The 24,969-nt window shown below is 33.2% G+C and overlaps 4 protein-coding genes and 2 non-coding genes across 8 annotated transcripts in view; 3 read left to right on the top strand and 3 right to left on the bottom strand.

The window, feature by feature from the left end:
- Positions 1 to 1,622: 1,622 nt before the first annotated feature.
- On the top strand, positions 1,623 to 1,694 carry Trnah-gug. The gene has a single exon. It is a non-coding gene; the product is annotated as a tRNA-His (tRNA).
- Positions 1,633 to 3,762, top strand: LOC122575875. Its single transcript, XM_043745367.1, has 6 exons — positions 1,633 to 1,714; positions 1,821 to 2,336; positions 2,409 to 2,534; positions 2,591 to 3,102; positions 3,183 to 3,299; positions 3,370 to 3,762. The coding sequence occupies exons 2-6, from the start codon at positions 2,210 to 2,212 to the stop codon at positions 3,496 to 3,498; spliced, it is 1,011 nt and encodes a 336-aa protein (XP_043601302.1). The 5' UTR covers positions 1,633 to 1,714; positions 1,821 to 2,209; the 3' UTR covers positions 3,499 to 3,762.
- Positions 3,654 to 4,905, bottom strand: LOC122575872 (signal recognition particle 19 kDa protein). Its single transcript, XM_043745364.1, has 3 exons — positions 4,887 to 4,905; positions 4,384 to 4,482; positions 3,654 to 4,204 (listed from the first exon to the last, which is right to left on the bottom strand). The coding sequence occupies exons 2-3, from the start codon at positions 4,428 to 4,430 to the stop codon at positions 3,811 to 3,813; spliced, it is 441 nt and encodes a 146-aa protein (XP_043601299.1). The 5' UTR covers positions 4,431 to 4,482; positions 4,887 to 4,905; the 3' UTR covers positions 3,654 to 3,810.
- Trnap-cgg lies at positions 4,602 to 4,673 on the bottom strand. Its single transcript has one exon. It is a non-coding gene; the product is annotated as a tRNA-Pro (tRNA).
- A 2,436-nt stretch (positions 4,906 to 7,341) lies between the features above and the next one.
- On the top strand, positions 7,342 to 23,312 carry LOC122575857 (NADP-dependent malic enzyme). 2 transcript variants are annotated; one of them, XM_043745337.1, is made up of 8 exons: positions 7,342 to 7,591; positions 10,544 to 10,700; positions 20,473 to 20,631; positions 20,864 to 21,226; positions 21,586 to 21,897; positions 22,021 to 22,389; positions 22,495 to 22,789; positions 22,872 to 23,312. In XM_043745337.1, exons 1-8 carry the CDS (start codon positions 7,542 to 7,544, stop codon positions 22,985 to 22,987), a joined length of 1,821 nt encoding a protein of 606 aa, XP_043601272.1. In that variant the 5' UTR covers positions 7,342 to 7,541; the 3' UTR covers positions 22,988 to 23,312. The 2 variants fall into 2 exon arrangements, with proteins under 2 accessions (XP_043601272.1, XP_043601271.1); XM_043745336.1 differs by lacking the exon at positions 7,342 to 7,591 and adding an exon at positions 9,118 to 9,291.
- Positions 23,303 to 24,969, bottom strand: part of LOC122575856 (serine/threonine-protein kinase Doa) — a 13,069-nt gene continuing 11,402 nt past the window's right edge. For both annotated transcript variants that reach the window (XM_043745334.1, XM_043745335.1), the window contains exon 9: positions 23,303 to 24,874. In XM_043745334.1, the coding sequence (XP_043601269.1) occupies positions 24,662 to 24,874 (213 nt within the window). In that variant the 3' untranslated portion in view covers positions 23,303 to 24,661. The remainder of the gene's footprint in view (positions 24,875 to 24,969) is intronic.

Below are 24,969 nucleotides of genomic sequence, written 5' to 3'. Positions count from 1 at the left end.
GGTTAAAACGTATAAAACTACCGTACTAGTTAACCTGTCAACTGAGACATAGTTGTTATATTATTAGCACGCCTATTTTCTTATATCTGTTGTTAGACGTACGTACAAATGTACTTATTTTTGATGAATTTAAAAACGATTCGCAACTCGTTTATTTATAAATTGATATATACATATCTTGTAATATCAAAAAATTTCATGAGATATAATTTACTCTAGGTAGTAGGTTAGAATATAAATATAATAATAATAACCGGAGAATGATACTTTGAAAATATACGGGGAAACAATAAAGGGAATAAAAGGAGAGAACAATATTGAAATATCAATGACATCAATGCTGTTCGGATAGACTCTTATGGAGACACTCGCTACCAGGGGAACAGAATGCACAAGATGGTAACATTTTCAGGGCTGTACTTGAGCATCTTTGTACGAATGTCTATCTGTAATTAGAGAAACTTCTGCTATATGTTTATGTAGGAAATTCATATGTTTAACCCTTTTACTGCTGAAACCGTAATAACACGTTTTGTGAAATAGGTGTTCGCTATGTTGCGCTCGCGAACTTACAGATTCCATGTAGCGTATTATTAATCGAGTTTTTCTCGCGAATATACAAATCATTTAACGTCTATTCGAATTGATTTCGTACGAGGAAAGTGATTTCCAATTCCAAGATATCTGGATATTGATATTTACACATCGCCCAAAGTAAAAATTATGTTAAATTAAACTCAATTAATAATTGCAAAATTTATTCAGCACAGAGCGTCTTGTCGTAGGAATATATACGTAATTAGTATTCAACAATACGGAAATAAGTTAAACGCTACTAACCATAAGCGAAAAACTTATGTGTTTTCAGAAATTTTAATGGTTAGTATACATACGTTTCGAGAAACGTTAATAATGCGTTTGAAGTATACTGTTTTCTAAAAATTGTAACGAGAACTTGACATAGCTCCAGTAAAATTATCAATGGTGACTGACTGAAATAGTTACATACCTGAGCAGAATTCGCGCGGGAATCTTCGACTAGACGTATCGTTCGAAGTCCACATCTTGACGGTCGTCAGGCACCATGCATCTTCCCCTTGTCAAGCATCGCCGAAAACCGTCGTGTTTGGAGCACTTTTACATGAGCTACTTTTTTACACTTTACACGAATGACACACTATTGCTAAAACCACGACGCCGCGGTAGCAACGACGGTCGCTATCAACCGGACACTATCAGGAAATCAGAAGACTGGAGGAGTCATTTCTTCTTCACCATCGGAGTTGCATCTCGCTCCATCTGTGAACAAGAGTTTTAATCATTATTTGTATAAGAGAATCGATGAAAAATAACTCCATTACCATTCTATGATATTAAAAATCAAATGATATTAAAAATCATCGATAATTTACAGTAAGCATTAATAATTATGATAACTTTTATATTAATGAATTATTAATATAATAATAATAATGAATAATTAATGAATTAATTATATGAATTTTGTTTCTCTTAAAAGTATTTCATTTAAGAATAAATAAATTAAATTAATACTTTTGAAAGAAAAGTAAATATATTTCTAGTGTTTAGAAAAATAACCATGTTTCCCACAACCTTCAATAGCCGTGATCGTCTAGTGGTTAGGACCCTACGTTGTGGCCGTAGTAACCCAGGTTCGAATCCTGGTCACGGCAATGTGTAAAACATTGTCACGGTGAAGGTTTTTTTTATATATTTCCTTTCACCCATTGCAACACTTTATATGTATTCGTTCAACGGATATAATTTTCTATAACTTTAATTTTTTATAATATTTTCAGTACTTTAATATATTTTTTCAAATATAATGTGATGAAATACAAACTTGAGAAGATAATAACTTTTGCGATAAACAATAATAAATTGAACAAAGGAAAAGATAATGATTTCATATAAAAAATCTACATGGAAGTATGCATGTTACATGAATCATTATTACTCAATTGTTTAAGATCTGATGTAATTCCTACAACTGTACATATTAATGTAAGCATTTATGTTATAATAAAGGAAAAGAATTGTTCATAAAACGTCAGCAAATTTTCTCTTGCAAAATCAATAAATGTCAGGTAAAACCACATCAGATTCCAGTGCATAATTTGAGTTTCAAAGCACTTCAAAGCTTATTGCAATTGAATTCTTTGATGTGTCCAAATTGTTTACGTGTAACATGAAGTACTATAGCTTAATATCATTAATCTTTATTTTATATCATATTGTGGTGTATACACGTAATATCTCTTGTACTAAAATTCACAATTTACAACCATTTACATCAATAAAGTTCAATTATCCTAGTGCGTACCATGGCTATAAAGGTAATGCCTTAAGAAAAGTATTACATTGTATATATTAATTTGCTTTGTCAGATTACAATATACGTTCTGGAAGGCAATTGAAGGAAATTGATCTGAGTACCAACTCCAAAGCACTGACTGAACAAAAGCAGCGAGATTCACGTGGTGTATCAGGCTCTAGTCGACATCTTAAACTAGGTAATTGCAATAAGAAAACTAAAAGTAACATATATCAATATATTAATAATCCTTAGGTGATGCTCATCAAGTTGCAAACTATTTTCTCACTGGAGGACCATCAAAAGGTCATGCACATTTCGTAAGAGATTGTGATTCAAATAATGATGACAATGATACAGAAAAAACAAGTAATCCTACTGTTAAGACTAATACAGATTTACTTATAAATGAAGAAGATTCCAACACAACTTCATCCGATTCCATTGTTGGGGCTTCCTTGCCACATATCCCTCCACTACATATTCCTTCAGTACCACATATTCCTCCACTACCTATTCCTCCGCATTTGAATTCCATTATACATCCAGCTTTAAATACAATAAGTAGATTACCACATTTGCTAGGGAATAATTTTTTACAATCTGTATTACACCCTGATTTACATCCACATATCAACACATTACATGATATTCCTAGTACATTAGTAAAAACAGTTAGCGGGCCAGTAAGTGAGTTAATAAATGCCAGATCAGAGCTCCAAGATGTGTTGCACCCAAATGGATCATTTCTTAGAAGTATCAATGAAGTAAGTAATATGAAATATAATGTGATGTAATTCATATATTTTTGTAATTCTATTTAATACTTATATTTAATAAATTTGAGGCACGAGAAAATAGAAAAACAAGGAAAAATCTTAAGAATAATTTAGTGTCTCCAATTGGACAACCACCTATTGTAGGATTAGCTCAACCAAATTCCCACAAGAATTCCAATAAGAATGTACGTACTACTTTGTTACAAGCACTAATAAATTTGCGAAAATTCTATCATAAGCATATTAAATTTATAGGTTCCACTATCAAGTATGATCGAACCACATCTTCCAGTATCTCATCCTCCCCCTAGTGGTTATATAGTGCACTATGTACCACACAATACAGAAACAGCATCACAGTCTCCAAGTGGTTCATCGAAGTAATTACCTTCTAATTCTGAGAATAATAATTTGAATATCCAAAATGATCAAACAAATTCCTTCAATAGTAAAGTACCAAGATGTAAATGAAAACATACAATTAGCACGACTATCAGGATTACAAAATAATGATGAATAATAAAAGAATTTAACAAAAGTTTTAAGATATTTGTATGTATGAATGCATTCAGTTTAAAACTTCCCTTTAAAAGGTTTGTACAAGTTGTAATATAATATTTTTGTACGTGAGAATAATTCTCATTTCAACACAAAAATATACATAAGTAACAAATATAGTTATGTTCTATATCTTTATCATCTTCTCCCCTTTCCTTTTCCTTTCTTTGACGATGAACTTGATGGCTGAGAAGATTGTTCACCACTGGATTGCTTTCCTTGTCGAGTTTTTAACTTTGGAATGGTCGTGCCCACATATGCCAAAACCGAATCTCTAGTGGGAAATTCTGATTTCACAGGAGTACCATCGTCATTTTTGAGTTGTACGCGAATACGTCCGCGAAATAATAATTCTTTGCTACGTTCTCGTGGATGTCGTTTGTTTTCTACTCCAACGTTGAAACCAGCTGCTACCAAAACATCACGAATTTCTTGATATGTTGGATTTTCGACACATTTGTCTTTTGGAAGTTTCCGACCCCCTGCTAGAGTTCTCTTACTATTTAGGTATATCGGATAAATACAAATCCATCTACAACAAATTATTATACAGCTGTCAGTTTCATGTCAGAGAGGTTATGCAGCTGATTGTACTCGTATACATATATAATAAATAAAGTATAGTAACATAAATTGAGTTATTTAAATATTTCTATAGAAAGTAAAATACCAAGTGATACGATAAATGCTTCAATGCCTCAATAAATATACCTTTCACGGTCGCTGTGTTTCTTTGATGGGTTCCATGCGAGCGCCATATTTGATATTATCGATAGTTTCACGGAATAATCGGTACTATTAATTCAAACCCTAATTTTTACAAAATAAAATGATTATTTAGTCTAAAGTATTAAATAACAAGAATATTAATACATAATGAGAGTAAGATTAAGTGTATCAAAAAGTAAAAAAACAAAATTAAATCACGTGGGCTCGTCCGGGATTTGAACCCGGGACCTCTCGCACCCGAAGCGAGAATCATACCCCTAGACCAACGAGCCATGTAACAATTACTTCTTGATATGTTAGTAATACGGACATAGAATTAGTTAATATTAAAATATATTTAAAAATGTTAAAAATTATGTAACTATTTCTGTATAAACATTCTAATTAATAATTCGTGTAGAAAAGATCATTTTTTAAATAATTTACGTAATAAAACACTAACTGAATAAGATACTCAATATAGTACAATTTTCAAAGAGCGATACCTTATCAGTATATGGAAATTATGAATAATTAAGAAATATTTAAACTCCGATGTTTTATTCCTGAATGAACTATAAATATCGCTCATTACTCAATGTTCACTATTCTGAACTATGACCACATTGATCGGTTTTCGGATTTCGATTCCTATTTATCCTCATTAGATTTCGCGAATTCCGATTTCATATTTGCTAAACAACATTTACGTATCAGTGCAAATTCCATTCGGCGAAAATGTAACAATATTTTCGTGATATATGTGTATCTTTATACAATCCTTACATAATATTCTTAAACGATATCTTTCATTATATACGTACGTAAATGTAATTAATAAAAAAAAAATATGAGGTCCATTAATAGAAATATTACAGTAGTGTGTGCGAAATATTAATGCTACATGAAAGGAGGAACTAACTCTGGGTAAGCAGTTTCAACTTTCACTGTACTGATTACGTGATTAATAAGCAATTATCCCATATAATGGTGAAAGTATACTCTGCATGGTTTACTTTCGCATAGATAGCAAAAGATAATAAGATCATTGTGCGAATACATACATGAATCTTCATTTACAGCGACTGAAAGTAGAAGGGGTACGCTGATGAAAGGAAGAGAATTAGGTCACACGGAACATAAGTACGCATATTTCAAATATTTCTAGAGAGAAACAATGAAATAAATAAATAAATTGTAGTGAAATGAATGATACAACAAGCTATATGAATAATGTATAATAACAAAAGTAAAAACCACATAAACTTTCTCGAATACTTGTCTGTTTAACCACAAGTATAGTTATAATTATACTTCCTCTACTGTTAATGTTCTAAATTTTTCGCATCCTAAAATAAAAATTTGGCTACTTGCCTGTACGTGCCAATGCATCGCTGTCAATTTCTAATTGATAATTAAATTTAAATTCGCATTGCATTTTTGCATAACTTTTTCTTTTTGTGTACATATAATAATTATCAATTAATGATCAATTAATAATAATTGTAACAGTGTTTAAATATTTAAAGAAATTTAAAAAATTCACTTCTATAAAAAAGAAATGAAAACAATATTTCTCAGAGTGGAATTGTTTTTCGATATGCAGAAAGAAATGAAGGTTCTCGTTGCAATCGGTATGTGTCACATTTGAGACGTTTGCATCAGAAAATAAAAAAAGATGGAATGCTTCAAGTAGGTCAATTAATTGCATCGAAGCATCATAGATTTTCTTTAATTTATTTGATTATAGGTCAGTATGTCCAGAAACTACAGATCCCGAGGACAACGACGAAAGTTCGTCAGAGTGAGTACATAATTAATTCGTATAAGTCCGAGCAATCCTACGATTTTGATTTAATATTTTACTATTTCGTTAATATAATATTTACGTATGTTTGTTTGTGCAGAAGATTATAGAAAGAGAAAGCTTGATAATATGTTTATATGCATTTTATAGTTCATATCGAGCAATAATCCAACCAATTATTATATTCCTGTAAAAATACTGTCAGGCTGCTGTGTCAAACGATATTCGTTACAGTTCTTATTACGTTTCGATTTCTCACCTTTACATTTGCCTGCGATAGAAAACTTGTAACTGATAACTCATAATAGAAGATCCTAGTATCACTGAGTGTATCATTAACAACTTGTTGACAACAAGAGACATATAACATCTTCATGTAAAGATTGCAATGTTGTTACTACCTTATCACTTAAAAGGTACACATATCTGTTGATTTTTAAGTTTCTTTGTGTTTAAACATCGTAATCCGCATTTTTAAGAATTGTCTATTCGAAGATCTTAAAATCTCTACTTACAAATTCTACATTTACAGATTCTACTTATAAATTTTTCATTTCAATGAGATTTGAATATTCAATTGAATTTAATGTATTCTTTATATAATATTCCGTCACATAAACGTACAAAGTACAGACTTCGTAATTCTTATCCACGACGGAAAGTGGAATCGCTTACGTATATGTATAATTACAATTTTATCATTTTCTGGTCTTTCTCGACGGTACACGCAAATGATTCAGATATATTATCATTGAAAGGAAGAAAGAATAACGATGATTCGAAAATTAATGAAGTAAATGTTTATACCCTCCACCCAACAAGTGTCCATTACGAGAAATAAGAATTTCACGCTTTATCGATCCAACTGCACGAATTATAAAAACGTGTTATTACCATCCTTTCACCATTACATTTCTATAAATTTATATCGGTATCTTAAATTATCAAGTTATTATTTACAATGTAAGAAATAGCAATTTAATGATTTGCTATGGTAGATTTCGTAACAGGTGGAAATTTCATATCCTTCGGGTCTGGATCAGTCTTAGAAAAACTTCGCGACCTTAAGACCAATTTCTATGATGACGAAGTTGCAATAATCGAGCAAGCGCACAGGTTGCTTTAGCTACATACTCGCGTGTACGTCAGTCACGTTTGCGATCTATCCGTGCTTGGTGGGATCGATTTCACCGAACAAAATTGATTTCAAAAGGAAACGTTCTTCATTTTCTACGCGACAGAAACAGACAGTGTTCGTTGTCAAGTGAACTATCATTCCCTCTAAATTATGATCAATCGTTATTCTTGAGTTTCATCGAGTTTCGTCATAAAGTTTGAATCGTAATAATCACCAATGGGAACCTTGCATTCGAAGGATATGCGTGATGGAGCACGTCGCAGAATGTGAGTGACGATATTGTATTCTTGAGGATGTTGAGTTATTCGGTTGCGAAAAACCAGATGTTGACGAATATATAATATTTTACTTAATAACATGGATGCTTTTTCCAGCGGTAGAAATGCCGTTCGGTAATGGCGAAAAGAATGTTGGTATATACGTACGTTTGATTATGATAATAAACCGTAGTCACGTCGTATGAGTGAATTAAGTATAGGAAACATTTATATCGCTAGTCCTTCATCGGTGGGAAAATTAATGGTAAATAAAGCCGTTCCGCTGGACATAATTCGAGACAAAACAAAGATATGCAAAACACTGATTGCACATTGTTTTCGCTGTATGTTTACAAGAGATATTGTTGCAATTGTGATTGCTAAGTCATATAAATTTTAACCGATTCATTTATTCTCATATCGAATTAAAAAAGAAACTTAATACGGAGGAAAGTGTAGATATCAAAAATAAACCACCGAAACAGAAAGTAATGTAAAACACAAGTCTTATATTTTTGCTCCGTAAATAAATAAACGATATGGATATTATCGGATGTCGAAGCAATTAAATGAATTCTGAGATGATGATTCCTTGAAAACATTGATGCGTCACGATATTTTATTATTTTATAATTTGCCGCTTATGGAAGTCCACAGAAACGTTCGTTGATCATGTTTATTTTTATTGTGACATGTGCATCTTTTGTTTTATCATGAGGTTTTACGAGGTTCTCTCTTATCGGAACACGCGAGCAATTATTACGTTTAATATCACTTGCGTGATAATGATGTTTCATCGGTTTCAAAAAAAATGTATAAATACTTTACGCAAACATTAGATTTTGCAATTGTAACTTGTAGGTTGAAATTTTCCAATATCGTAAATATTTCAATGACATGTTACGCGATGACAGGTTACCGTGTCAACTGAATGTGAATGTGTGTACAATTGAAATTAATATTTGGTCAATTACTGTGACGCAAAAAGTCAAATGAGTATGCTATCAATTTCGTTTTTACTTTTTGCAATAGAAACATTCATGAATTGAAAATCAAAACGTGAGAAATATCGTGCTGAAAACATACATAATATTGTCTACAATTTCATAACACATAGTTCGCTAGAAATCTTATCTTTAATAGAGGAAGACAAATTTATATAAAATTATAAAGTACAAAAGGCAATATATATATATATATACGTATACTAAAATTTTTCGAAATTAAAATAAATGGATAAAAATATATAAGGTACAATCACATAAAATTACATGCCAATCCTAATGTAGTCATTATATAAGAAAGTATCTTTTTTTATTTCAGAACATTAATAGCCGGTCATACGATGTAATGTAGATAGATTTTTTAGCCAATAGCAATTTTTTGAGATAAATATTTACAAAAATGGAACTTTCATATTCTTGCCTGATGATCACGTGACATACATATACTATTAAGTTATCAATATAACGCGAAGGTTATACGAATAGCGCGGTCCAATCTCATTCTTAGCAATCGATACAACAGTTTATCGAAAGATGTTTGATCGAATGAGTGGCAATTCATACGGAAATTTCGAGTATGTCGTGGAAGCATTTGCTCAGGCGGTTAGAATGTCAATTTGCTAGTTTTTCCTGTCAGTCGAGTCACTTACGTTATGCGGCTCGGAACCTTGAACCAGAGTGCAGACACATTCAGATTAACGACAGGTAAAAATCAACATTTTGAGTGTTCAACCGACTACATAAAACTATATAGTTGTGGTTATTACTATTATTATTACCATTAAATATTGTACTATGTACAAATCCTTAACAAAGTAATTTACCAGGCGCGTGCGTATTTTAAATATCGCAAAAAATGGTTTAGATGTGTACTAAATACGATAGATTGCTCTTTAATCTCTGTATTGATTTGCGCCATTTAATATTGAAATTGATTATTTAACTTCATAGGATATGTACATAATTATTGCCTTTATTCCAATATTTTCAGTGTCGGAAATTATACGGGAATAGTGGGGAAAAAGTGTTCTTTGGTTTCTAGAACTATAGTGGTCAGAGATTTTGGACAGTTGTGTAACGTATACTTTTGTGAACGCGGATTATTTGATAGTATGTAATAATGGTGATAATGTAAAAATGTTCCGTTCGAAATCTAAGCAAAAGGAATTTAGTAATATGTATTTAGTGTAGAATTTATCGTTATTGCTCCTTTTATTTAAGTAAAAACCATGTAACTAATGTTTATACAATCTAGTTCAATTTGTTTCGCTGTAACAATATTTCCTCTATTCTAAGATATTCCTAATATGTTTATTATAATTGTTATAATTTGCAGTAAATATAGACATTACAATTACTTAATTTTTCTATTAGATATCCATGATGTAATTCATGGCCAGCAAACAAAACGCGAACAATTTTCGTTCGATGGGCGAAGTCGCGCGACTGCGCGATACCCGCGATTGCGCTAAACTAGTTATATGTTCAGTGACGTAGCAAGTGTACTGTGTTCATGCATACTCCCATTTTCCTATCTCGACCAAGTTCCAACAAAACAGACACAATCTGATAGCAAAAATCACATCTGTGATCAACAATTTATATTTAAACGAAAATAAATAAAAATTCCTCGAAAGAAAAACTTTATTGCACTATACCGACGATTCGCCCCTACGATAAACTCTCGATGAAAAACTTATCATTTCCCGACTGTAAACACTCATTACTTCACAAAATCGTACTAATAAGTTGAATTACGAATGCAATCTCGAAATAAAAAAGAGGCGCAATCAGATTCGATTATTGGCTCATGTGATAGATACGTGACTGAGGTTCGCTCCCCGCACCCTAACCTCACCTCATCGCAACGTTACTCTCTTCTACTGGTTGTACCCAGTAGTTCTACCGTACCGACATCCCTCCTCAATCAGCTTTAAACTTCGCTCGTTATTTCCAGGCTCCAAAGCTCCAGTACTCATTTAGCGTGTGACAGTAAATCTTCGACGATGTCGAGCCTTCAAAGGGATCAACTTGGCCAGCGGGGACAGGGCGATGTCGTCTGTTCTAGTTTATTACGTGGTATTGATCATCTAAAAAATCCCCAGTTAAATAAGGTAAGCTAACGTTACGTGTTGCAATTTAACGTATAACAGTGGTTTACAATGCCGACAGAATCGCTGACAGTTTGACATCTAATATCGTGTTTCGTGCTTTTTGAATGCACTTCATTGAAAAGAAGAAACGTACATTATATATTATATAGATTGTGGATTTCTATGCATTTGGGTTATATTTAAAGTAGAGTACTCGTTATAATTTGTAATTTTTATAGTAAAGATAGTACTAATCTTTATTTATGTTTATGGATTCGCATAACAATTCGAGATTACATCTCATTAGCGTGTGATAATTATAAAGAGGAGAAAAAGTGACGACTGACTATTGTTTACCGCAACGGTATCCAAGGCATTTACTCTTCTATCGAACCGAAAACTTTCCTATGTTAATCCGTGAAAATAACCTGTACGTTGTAGCTGTTTTTTGGCGCGAAATTTGCATTTTATATTTGCACCTTTAACGGTCATCGCTATGTTGGACAGTAGCGGAAAGCTTTCTGTCGTTTTATTCAATGTGTGCGTATATTTTACCTCTGTAACGTCCTGTAACTTTGATTATTATATTAGTTGTATCGTGATCGTTTGCTTCGTAACAAAATCTGTGAAAATTACGAATTCATTGTACATATACTCATATCTGGAGGTTGATGCATAATTGCATACATTTAAATAATACGTAACATAATAAATAACATAATGACGTAGACATTTCTTTATACTCAAGACAGAAAATTCGGGTTACATAGAATTAAGTGGTATAGTAACTTACGAATGAAATATCTTCGCTTAATTCCTATTCTGTCGTGCCATGAATGACCTATGAAGTTTCATACATGTCATCACTTCGTGATGAAATTTTAACACAGTTTATAAGATATTTTGCACTATTTCGAAATTTGGTCTTTATCAAACATTTGTATATTTTGAGACAGCGAATTGTAATTTTACATTACTTTTCTATTACTTTAATTATTACTGTATACTTTCATTAAGTTTATTTTACTTTTATATTACTCGTTATTTAATTTTAACATGTTAATATCGGAAATGAAATTATAATTACACTTTGATATTTTGAAGAAGAGTTTTACCTTTAGCTAGTAAGAATCATGCAGAAATATAGATACACGGAGATGCATAAAATGAAAGAATGTGAGTATAAAAGAATTATTAATCAATATTTAGAATGAAAATACGGGAAATATGAAAAATATTCGTTAGGAGGATAATTATGCGATTACGTTCAATAGGTCACGTAGCCGGTGCGATTCCATGAAATTCACTTTCACGGCACACATACTTAAGAAACGGAACAAACGGTGGTATGACAACCTGAGCATGATGAAACGGACGCTCCTTACGTATATGATAAAACGCCGTTATCTTTATCACAGTTTTTATACATAACTTTATGTTCGTATAGAACCCGTTCATTTAAATTAATCTATACCTATAGGAAGACGCCAACAAATTCAAGTAAACATTTAAAAAACAGTTGACGAATACAGGAAAAAATACGTGTAACTCCTTTTCACAAATTTACAGATACAGCTATATAAATGAATATTATTTTGGATACTAGTTTCACAATTAATGGCTAAAAGTCGAGGAAATATTTTATATAAATAAAGTTTCTCGAGTTATAAAAATCTAGAAGTACCAGAAATCAGAGAATCAAAATGAGAATCTTACCTAAGCTTAAGCACTGAGAGTATAGCATTTTGCAACTGTGATGTTGCAAATTGTACGAAACTGATTCTTAAACTTTGAAACGTGTTTAAAAATAAGGCGCGATTCGTAGTAGTATTGACCAAACTAAAATAATTTTCTGCGTGACTGTGCAAATTGTACTGTACGTCGCTGTTCCGGAAACATTCGCTTGCGATTACGAAATTTACTGGGAATTTCACGGTTAACAGCCGTTCTTCGAAGGTTACCGTTTAAGGAGTAACACGTATCTTACTATGGAAATTCAAGACTTACGATATTTTCTTCTCTGTCATTCAGTTTTGTCTTTTTCCCGTAACTTGTAAATCTCTTATTGTCTTATACAATATCTGAGTAATCAATAGCGAATTTAAGTCTATATAATAAACGACTGCGTTCCATTTTGTGAAAGATATATTTCAATATTTACGTGTCGAATACAAAAATTAGTAGGTTTTTGATGCAATGTGACTATCAGAAATGATGAAATCTTGATGAAACGACAAATATTTTGTTAGAAACCTAGCCAGTTAGAAATAATAATTTTAGCATTTAACTTGGATTTACTAGTCAAATGAAAGAGCAGGATTGGCTGGGTTATAAAAAAAGACAAGAGTGGTTCCACTATAAATAGTTCCAGTGTCTAATGTGCTAAGGATCAAAAAGTTACACATGAACAACTTTACCAATCTAAAATCACTTTCTAAACATTTGATATTTGCTGGTTTAAAACTAGTTTTAAAATACGTTCTATTCACTCTTTACAGTCGAATGTTCTTTTACCTATAGAAGTTAAGCGTAATTTTTCGTCTGGAAAGTATGACGGATATTTAATTGACATAAATAGCAAGTAACGATATAATGATAGGATGTAATAAGTAGAGAGATAAGATTCATACAATATAGATATATAGATATAAAACTTGAAGTTGTATGATATCAGATATGATTAAGAATGAAACATTGTAAATACCTAATCGAACTGGGTGGGCCGTACTTGATGATACAAATAAAAAGGAAATTTCTATGAAAGTCTCAAGAAGTTTTATCTTGAGAGTTTTCGAATAAACATTTTACGATCAGAGTTTTATTTCCCAGAGAAATTAATTTCGAAAATTTAATCGCTGCACGTATACTCTTGCCTCGATCTTAAAGGTTTAACGTTCAAAGAATTAAAGATATAAACATCGTTAAAGTCCAAAGCATAAATCTGTACAGAGTATATATTATTCTAATATTAGAGTGTATTGTCTGAATATTAATTTCTGTACTGGCAGATAATTTATCTATCAACTTAAATGTTTGTTTGCCTTTGATGTAACAAAAATTCAAATATATTACATATATATATATACATTGTACAAATTCTTCGACGATTAAACTTCTACGTAGTTTTCATCCATTCACATTCAAAGACAATCTCAATAGCTGGCACTGGTAAAATTCCACTAATAAATCTCTCAATACCTACGATTTATTGCCCTTGACCATAGTCTCAAATTTAAAATAAATTTGCTCTGTTATTTATCCGAGAATGAACTCGAGCAAACATTCGTGCTATCGAAGAGGTGGAAAACTCCAGCCGACGATATCTTACAATACTATCTCCCCTGGTTTCCCTACCTTTTTTTGTGTAATTATGCAAAAATTGCACACATCACGCGACTATTGAAACAAGCTGTCACGAATCAGCTGATAGGAATAATTATATATCGACGATGGTATTGTTTCATATTTATATGCTATTGTTCCTTTGTCAGGCTCGAGTCACCTAGGTAATTTGCGAATTTAGATATTCCAGGGATTTACTATTACTTAATTGAACATTGATTTAATTTAATTTGCAAAGCAGACTAAATATTAAATATAAAGAAGACTCGACTGAGATATCGTTGAAAATGACAACGTGAGTTCGTGCTCGCCATCCATATGCAGATGCGTTAGTTACAAGAAATGCTAATTAGAAGATAGTTCTAGTTACAATCGATAGATTTAAGATGTTCTTTTGTTTTTATCCCTAGTCCATGTATGTATGTGCAATAAAAGTTTTTTTTGGCTCAGAACGGTGTGATAGATTTATCCATTCGATATAATAATAGCTATTGTGATCCTACCCCTGAGTAAAGAAATAACAACAGATATCTACTCATTGAGACAAGCGCGTTCGCATTAAATATTCGGTGTTCTCTTATTATCTAGAATTGTTCAAATATCAAATGTTACGTGAAATATATAAAAATATTTTTATCATAGGAATTTCGATAGTTTGGTTCAAATATTGAAACATTTAGCAGCTTCAGTTATTTTCAATTAAGAAATCATCGGTAGAATGGAGTATTCTTACAAAAAATTCACATAAATTTTTACACGATTTATAATTACAAAGACCGATCGTTCCTTTGTATTATTATATTATTATTTTCATATTAATTTTAGATTACGCATTATGTATCATCTACGTACTAGTATCTTAATATTTACGAATTAATATTTGGAAAATAAAGATAGCTAAATAAGTAAATAAATATATACCGTACGCTATTAGTTAACATTTACACGAGTTTAGTATACTGCGCCCTTGCGACAACGGCGCACCTGGATTATGCGTGATACGCATTGGAGCAAGTATTATGATTCTTGCGGTAGGTCGTGACTCGTTTCGTAACCAAAGGCTTCCAGAGTTGCGTATCGATCGTTTGTTAGCCGGTACAACTCCTGGCAACCGTTTCCATCGTGGATTTGTTAGTCATGGGACTCGAGGATCCCGTGGATAGCTCGTAGGAACAATGGACACGGATTGGTGGGACCTCGTGCCAGACTTTCACAGAACCGCGCGTATTCCTGAACCTCTGCTTGCTCTGGATGGAAGGGTATTTGTCATCTATTCCGAATTATCCTATTTTATTCTGCAATTTTTATTGAATTGTTCGCTCGTTTTGTAACGTTCGTGTTTTTAATTTATCGAATTTATCTGAAGCATTCTTTTCGTCTAATATTCATTCAATAATCGACAGATTTCAACGAAACCAGATAGGATTCTTTTTCTTCTTTCGCCGCAATACCAGAAGCTTTTTGCGGTTACCTGCTTACCGATATTCGAATCCATCATCGAGGCGACGTTTCGTGGTGTTCTTATGACATAACCATCTATCTACATCGTCTTCTTCGTTTCCTGCTCAGTGTTTCATGTACTTTACGGATTCTGAACATTTAATTTCTTCGATCATTCCAGAAATAAGTAGAGCGACTTAGATCCTTAGATTTAGAAATTCGTGATGTACTTGCAATAGCCTTCTGATTTGAATATACTGTGCTTTCACCAAGTCGAACAATGCGATCGATCGACAAGGTACTGACAATCATTCTCTTTTGGAAAATATTACGATTTTTCATCAAACTTTGCATCATCGCATAGTCAATCATCGCGAAGCTGAACATTTTGCCTCTAAGCGTTGTCGTTGCGTACACAAAGCACTCTGTAAACAGTTTCTGGTTTCCAAGCAAGCGGTAAAGCGTCAAAGATCAATCGCAAAATGTCATCGGATGTAAATCTGGAAATATTTACATACTACGAATCTTCTGACACCTCTTTTTTCCTCTAGAGTCAACATTTTTCATTTCGATTCGCAAACACTCGATGAGATAAGATAAGGAGAGATCTCGAAAGATTTTAGTCGAGTCATCGTCTGGTAGGTCTTTCCCTCAACATCGAAAATCACCTTCGTTCATCTCGGAAGGTTCTTCGTTCTGCAACTTTCGTGCTTCTGCTCGGTGCATTGGTCCGTTACGAAATTTCGAAAGTTTCTTTCTCGTTTAATGGACCGTCAATTGCATAAGGATTAACGCGGCTTGTCGTTTCGTTTATTCGACTTCGGAGAAAAGATTGCTTATTTTAAGTAACGTAACGAGATTTCGCCGACTACTTATGCAGCGAGTTGTCAACAACAACGAAAATTGTCACCAACCAACTTAGTCATATTTACACGTTTTCTACTAATTCAAATAATTGCAAAATGGAAGACAATCAGAAGTATAATACTTACGGATATTTTTCTGAAATCCAAATTTTTATGAGAACAAGCGAAGAAATTTAGAATACCAAATAGAAGAAATAGAAATAGAATAGAAGACTAAAGGATTTGCCTTACCTTCTGGATTCTTAGATTTCTTAATTTCTCCATATTACGTGCATCCTGTGTATTCTTGTACTGTCCAATTTCCTATGAACAGAACAATCAAATAAATATCCTAATAATTCCAATATAGTAATAAATCGTTCTATTTTATTTTCTTTTTTTCTCTCTCTTTTTTAACGAAAGATTCCATTGACGCACCTTTGGATTCGAGACTAACCGGATAGCGTAGGGTCAAAGCACTCTGAATGTATAGTATTTTTCCATCGACAACTGGGGTCGTTGACAATGCTTCGAACCTACCAACTAGACCACATCGACTACGTCATTTCACTTTTATTAATTACGTTAGGGGTCGAGGATGGAGAACATACGTTTCCCCTTCTCTGTTTCGTATTATTACGAATGAATAGCGAGCTTCAACTTTTCAAGTCGATAATTTTAAACATCGAACCAGCGATCGGACGTCATATTTCGTAAAACTTACGTAAAACTGTTTTACATTGCAAATTGACGTTTTAAATTTGCCCTCTGCTTCGCGACATGCGCTATTTTACCGTGGAAATATCCAGTGCCGAGTAATTACGATGATAAATAGTGTTACACGTAATTTTCCTTCGCGACAGAGTGAAAGGATCCTGGAAGGTGTTCGAGAGGCGTGTAAGAAAAAATAGGATTTCTGTCCACCGACTCGGGTAAACTGGTCGAGTTCCATCGATTAGAATTTCATGAGGCCTGTGTGCTTTTCAATTTAAAAGCTCGGATGCTTGTCTAATGTAGAAATCTTTCTGAATTGTCCTAAAAATCAAAAGACTCTCTGAGAGCTAGTAGAGTTGCTGCTTGAACTATTTCTTAACTTACGTAAGTTTCTATCAATTTTAACAAAATTCCATAGTAAAATAAGTGGAATAAAATGAGTGGAAAATCAAGGGAAATCATTCAATATTTTATTACGTTATATTCTGATCTAGAGATATATGGATTCACGACGTTTCATAATAAAATAAACGAGTCCTTCTCACGTGAAAGAATATCTTTTCATATTAAATTTCTATCTAAGTATTTTACGTTATATTCGAAGCTAACAAATTGCAATGATTCACTGACACCACAACGACGCTCTTTATGGCTTTCGTCGTCGAAATAAAACTCTACAATTGTTCTAGTCGATCATGTATCAGTTCGATTGAAAATTAGAGACATTAAAATTAAAAATAATAAAATAATATTGAAATAGAGGGAGAGTATGGTTTTCGGAATTTAGAAAAAGTTGCTTTCAATTAACGTCAAGTTAACTTAAAAAAAAAAGAAAAAAAAGAAGAAAATAAACCTGTTTTACTAGTATCTAAAATCGTATTTTTATCATAATTGTAAAAAAGAAATCACCTGTTAATTACAAGAGTGCGTAAAAGTAACACTTGATACGTCATAGGAGACTAGATAAATTACACTAATTAATATCGGACGACTGGTAGGAAAAAGCTCTTTCCCGCGTTGAATACAAAAAGATAACGAAATGATCGAATGATGCATACAATACAATGAATGGTATTGTTCGAGCAAATACTATAATTGTCATTAGTCCTCTTGAACAGACATGCTATCGTTTCAATTAATCGATATCATACACGTTATACACTCGAATGGTTGTGTTTGGTATTCTATTGTTAGGGTAACTGAAAATTGTTCCATTTGCGTTAACCGTAACACAATCATGCGTTGAATATTTTACCTTCTTCGTCGTAAGTTTCGAAATAAAGATTTCCTCGTTTATTAATCGAACGAAGATCGTGCTAATTCAAATATGTATCTGTTTAGTATTTTTACAAAATAAATAACGCAAAGCACAGCAGCTAACTCTAACTGATTTTGTTGTATTCAAGAGAAACTGAGATTAACTTTAATTTAGGTTTATTTAAAATTCATAAGAAATCCGGATCTGCGGATGACGTAGAAATAAATGAATTAATTAGTCGATATCGAAGGAAGGATATAGACAACATTTTATGAACGAAATTCGGATCAAATTTACAATGTTGAAATAAGATACGTGTCTTGAAAGTGTTTCGTGAAAACGTTTCACTGAATTTTCGATGAAAGCTTTTGTCCAAACATTCGAACAAAAACCACTCAAATCCCACGAAAATAGACTATTGCGTATTTATAAAATTTGGAATCAGTCACTTCGCCTATTCTACTGGTTCTAATATTAAAACTACCACTTGGCCTGGTTATGTCCAGTATAAATTGGACAAACATTCCACGCTTCCGATATTAAAGTCTTCTGTACGTTCTTTCTTCCCTTGATCTTTATGTTTTTAGCCTTGACGATGGATATATAGGTTTTGATAAATAAAAATCAGTAAAAAAGCAATTATGTAATATGACCACGTCGATCATAGCGATGCGGACTGTTCTTTGCTCTTGGCCACAATATCAATGCTGATTAAATTGAAGTTAATTAGCCAGCCGAATTAGCTAGTTGGCAAACCGATGAATCTTGCGAGTGAATCGAATTAAAAATTCTGGACTGTTGAGGCTAACGTTGCTCCCTTAAATGTCACATCTTCAATGGAAATTGAATCTCATTTTAACGAGCTTTGATTATGTTACTTAATAGAATGTCATATTACAAAATGTTATCTGTTACAATTTGTTGTTAAAATAGTACGTTTCTGAATCAGACAAGTTACACATATTCGCTATTATTATTGCGTTGATATTATTAATAGCACGATACAGCGTGTCCAATTTAAAGCGATCCTCGAGAATATTTTCAAAAAATGCATAGAATTGTACGTTCTTTAACACGTTCAACGATCTGACTCGTTGTTCATTACAACGCAATACTAATTTATTTATGCCTCCTTTTTTTTTACACAATGGCAGCGAAAATGAGACAAAATTGATCAATGACGCGAAGTAATTTTTTGTTTTCTAATATTATCAAAGTTATTATGTCATTCCTTATCGATCGAAGAAGTTATGTATACATCCTCTGTGTACTGCTTCGAAGTCTAAAGATTTATCGACTCCTTTGCTGATTTAAATGCTTCAAGCATCTGGTCCATCAAGTAAGTGGGTCCTTGAGCGAACCGAATGTGGATCGTGGAAATTTACATCCCGAGGGTATATTCGTTAATTCCCGTGTACATAAGTGATATATCATCTCAATTGCTTGTTTCTAAACTCCTTAATGTCTCGCGATTTTATATCATGTCGTTTATAACTGACAATTCTACGGTTTTGAAATTAATGTTTCCTGTTGGTTGGAGATTAAGAAAAAGAAGACAGATATTGCACGCCTATTGAAAAATAAGTTAACAGACAGAGGGTGAACACATTGAGAAAAGATCAAACTCGTGCGTTCTTGATTCCCTTTCAAACTGTTTCAAATTTCAATATTATCTCTTCTATGTTTTCGAAAACAATCTTCCCTCGTCGTATGAAAATAAAATCAAAGTATTCCGAAATTTGTTAACAGATCATATCATTGAACGCGAATTACGAAATATTTTGATTTGCAGACATCTGAGCTCGTGTTATTTAAAGACCATGATGTAAGATCGAGTCAGAGGCAACAGCTGATCGCCTTTCACTCACGTTCACTGCCAACCGACAGGAATTTTCTCGTTAACCCATTCCAGACAATAATGGAATGATTCCTGTCAATGTCAGGATAGCGTCAGGCTGACCCCATGATGCGTCTCTGTTTATTGCATTCATTTAAACTGATGACCCCACTATTTAAATTAGATAATATCGATAAGAGAAAGAAGTGTACGTATTCACCCAATTTCCTTTCTCTCTTCACGTACAATGTGAATGAATTGTACTGGCATCTTTTGTAATTTTTATTTCAGATCTGCTTGAACTAAGAAAAAATTTCTCTACAATGTATGCTTATGAAAATAATCTTTTCATTCCAGGGGATGGCCTTTAATATTGAGGAGAGACAGACATTAGGTATTCATGGTCTATTGCCAGCAGCTGTAAAAACCCAGGAAGAACAACTAGAACTCTGTCGCTTGAATCTAGATCGCTATGATGATGATTTATCAAAATATATATACCTCATTGGTTTACTGGTACGTACTAATTATTAGTTTATCCTTTGCTTTATAAGTTAGTAAGCCCAGTATCTGAATTATAAACTGGCAAATTGAATTGAGAAATTTGTTTAAAATAGTCAAGATTATTCGGTGAAATATTTGAAAGTACAAGGAGAATCTAAAGGATCCGAAGAAATTGTTCTAAATTTTTTTATTCTGTATTACATCTCCACTGAAGAAGTATAGCCGTTCAATGTTATTCTTACAGGACCGAAATGAAAAACTTTTCTACCGTCTATTGGGAGAAAATGTGGAGAAAATGATGCCCCTGGTATACACACCTACGGTTGGTTTAGCATGTCAGAAATTTGGCCTAATTTACAGAAGACCACGAGGTCTGTTTATAAGTATATATGACAAAGGCTATATATATGATATTATGTGTAATTGGCCTGAACACGATGTACGAGCCATCGTCGTAACCGATGGTGAAAGAATATTGGGACTGGGTGACTTAGGGGCCTATGGAATGGGAATACCAATTGGAAAATTGTCTTTGTACACCGCTTTGGCTGGAATTAAACCTCACCAGTGCTTGCCAATTACTCTAGACGTTGGTACAAACACTCAGGTTGGTACAGAAATTTCTAGATAATTAACGCGTTCAGAGTACAGGTGTCTAAATTGTGTATATAGGGGTCAGGAGATTACAAATGTGTTAATTATGAAGTAATCAACTTCTTAATTAAGTAAAGGTGTTTCTTATTAACAAAATGTGATTATGAAATACATATGTCGAATGTACGTTTACAAATTGTGTTAATTCTTCTAATGGAATTAACTCTTGTCATGCGAAACAATGGGTCTTTGCAAGATATGAATGTTTTATCCCAAAACAGTATAGGATGGATGTAAAAACTAAATTATTTACATAAGCAAAGAAGATAATAAATGTTATACAAAATGATTAAATATTAACTTTTGTTTCAGTCTCTGTTAGACGATCCTCTCTACATTGGCCACAGGCACAAGCGTGTTATTGGTGAGGAATACGACGAATTTTTGGACGAATTTATGCAGGCTGCCGTCAAAAGATACGGACAAAACACTTTAATCCAGTTTGAAGACTTTGGAAACGCCAATGCGTTCAGATTACTTAATAAATATCGCGATCACTACTGCACCTTCAACGACGATATCCAGGGAACTGCATCAGTAGCTGTAGCTGGTTTGTTGGCATCTCTTCGTGTCACGAATACGAAATTGTCGGAGAATACAATCGTCTTCCAAGGTGCTGGAGAGGTAAATATCAACACTTGATATTTTAGATCGATTGAAATACTTTTAAAACTATAAATCGATATCATAAATATAAACATAATCTGAATGAGTGTCAAGATTAAGATGTTTCATTCAATATTGTAGGCTTCACTGGGCATTGCATGGTTGTGTGTCATGGCCATGCAGAAAGAAGGTGTGAGTAAAGCAGAAGCCAAGAGTAAAATTTGGATGGTCGACTCGAAAGGATTAATTGTTAAAAATCGTCCAAGCGGTGGGCTGACGGAGCATAAGTTGCACTTTGCTCGAGATGATGCGCCAATAGATACGTTATTGGAAGTTGTCAAAACCGCAAAACCTACGGTACTTATTGGTGCAGCAGCAGTTGGTGGTGCGTTTACCACTGAAATATTGGTAGAAATGGCAAATAACAATGAAAAGCCTGTAATTTTTGCTCTTAGCAATCCAACAAGTAAAGCAGAATGCACTGCTGAGCAAGCATACACTGCTACAAAGGTATTATTACAGAAATATTATAAAATTCTCAATTGTACTCCAGCAATACGTGAACTATAGTACGTAAGAGCAAAAGATTGAGTAATTAATTTTAAATATTTACAGGGAAAATGTGTATTCGCTAGTGGATCACCGTTCCCACCAGTGACGTACAATGGAAAGACTTTCTATCCTGGTCAGGGAAATAACAGTTATATCTTCCCTGGAGTAGCATTGGGCGTCATATGTTGTGGTATGCGTACTATTCCTGAAGACACGTTCCTAGTTGCTGCCAAGTCATTGTCCGATATGGTTTCTGAGGAAGATTTAGAGAAAGGAAACTTGTATCCGCCACTCCAGGACATTCAGAAATGTTCTTTGAAAATAGCCGTTGAAGTTATGAAGTATGGTTATGACAATGGTAAGACTTGCATTTTCTAACATTCCTGTATGTTGTGTTTAGCAATTAGAACGAACTAAAAAAATTGATTTTATTTCCATAGAACTTGCTACGGTTCATCCTCAGCCCAAAGACTATGAAAAATTTATTCAGGCACAATTGTACGATACAACTTACAAGCCATCAGTTCCTCCAGTGTACAAATGGCCCAAAATGTAATTCTGACTGTCATCGTCTTATATGTGAGGCTTTGATAAAATTTGAGTAGATCGATTACACAGATGTACGCAACATTTGCCTAACAATGTCGATTTTTTTATTTGGTATGGTATTGTAATTGCCTGTTGACCAGGTTCGTATATAAAATTTCTGTTTTACGTGCGCGTGTATGAGCAACATGTATGAGTGTGTATTGTAAAAAGTATCTTGTCGAAATATTGTATAAACGTATGTAACGCAATGATGTATTGGACAACTTTAAATTATTGGGATGAAAAATTTGATTTACTAGTTGGAAAAATAAATGTCAAATAATTATTTGAAAGAAACGTGTTTATTGCTACTCGAAACAGCATTTTTTCGCAGTGCTCAGACATATTCCTTTCGCATTTTGTACGAGCAGCAGAATGTGGTAAATTTCCGTCATATCGTATGTGTAAGAAAACTAAAAGAGTCAAACAAGACGATGTACATTGTGTAGGAGCTCCGTAATTCTTCAGAACTTATCCCTCTATTAAACAAAATAAAAGCAGAGGCGTTCTTAGGTACGTGAGTTCGCATTTATTCTTAAGGATTATATGCGACGCACGCGTGAAATTCTCAGTATTTTAGGAGGTGCCATTCAATCAATCCATTTCAGCCTTCTAATCGGATTGACGAAACGTAAAACACATATGATTGTCTGTAATATCGTAAGATTATACACAAAATTTAAATATACATTAAATCGAAAAGAAAGAAATGAAACAAATTTGCATCAGCTTTATTCAAAAGTTCCTAAAAAAGATCTACCGCATTTTCTAAAATAAATCGTATATGTGGTATTTTTATGGTTTCTGAAAACATTAACACGTGTATTTTACGACGATGAATTGGCGTCCAATGAATTTCTCTCTCACGCACTCCCTCCCTTTCTCGCTCTCACTTTCTCTTTTTCGATAATCTTAGTGTCAACACGTACGCATATATTTACTTATTTCTTAACGCTAAATCTTTTTCTTACTACTAAACACGCCATGGTCATCAATCTATAACAAACAGAGTATAAACTGCGACCCTTCTTTTCTCCAAACTTTGTTGCATAATAACATTGTAATAAAATTAAGGGATAAAATGTACAGAAGAGCATTTAGAAAATGTTGACAGTATCGCGGGACTTTATAACGCTACACCGAGCAGACGCGCTGGTCTTTCTGCAAACCACTAATAGGGACCTACCTCGTCAAGTCACATTACATCATTTACCAATTTTAATATCTCGCAATTGGAGATAAAAATGGTAACTTGGTGTATTTTTCATGTGATTGTTCTCGATAATCTATCATAAATTATATCGAATCTGAGTCCCACAGCACCATTGTACTACTGATTTTTTTCTTTTATTTTACACTGTTAATAAACAATACAATTTTGCAATTTAATCAACGTCGTTGATCGTTGCTAACAAATTTAATTATATTTTCTAATAAAATTTCGAGCCTCCTTTCTTCTTTTTTTTCTTTTTATCTACTTGTTTAAATTCGTTTAGTTATTCGGTTTATGTCATCGAATCTTGTTATAACCGGAAAGATACAGTCTTATAAGACTTAAGGGCATCAGAATAACGACGTGGGACAAGAACGTCGTTGACAGTGGAGTGTCTGTCCAGTACGGAAGTCGGTCCCTTTCCTAGCTTCATCGTGAGAGAGAATGTGATCGTTCGTGACTTTGTTGAGAATCGCCTGCTGCCCGAAGATCTGGCAATCTTTGATGTGCAGGCAACGCATCAAAGAAAGAATGTGCCAGCGCGTCCTTTAGTGTTATCCTCTGAGAAGGTTCATATTCTAACATTTTTTGGACGAGATCGAATAGTTGTCGATGTTCTTCATCGTCCGAAAGCATACAACGCTGCGCATACAAAATGAAAATACATTAACATTTAAAGGTAATTTTAAATTAGAAGATCTGTTCACCGCATACGAAGCATTTGTTATTTATAGGAA

This window comes from Bombus pyrosoma, linkage group LG15, assembly GCF_014825855.1.
Source record: "Bombus pyrosoma isolate SC7728 linkage group LG15, ASM1482585v1, whole genome shotgun sequence".
NCBI classification, from domain to species: Eukaryota; Metazoa; Arthropoda; class Insecta; order Hymenoptera; family Apidae; genus Bombus; species Bombus pyrosoma.
Note: the sequence above shows the minus strand (reverse complement) of the source record. Positions and strands in the feature narration are given on the sequence as shown.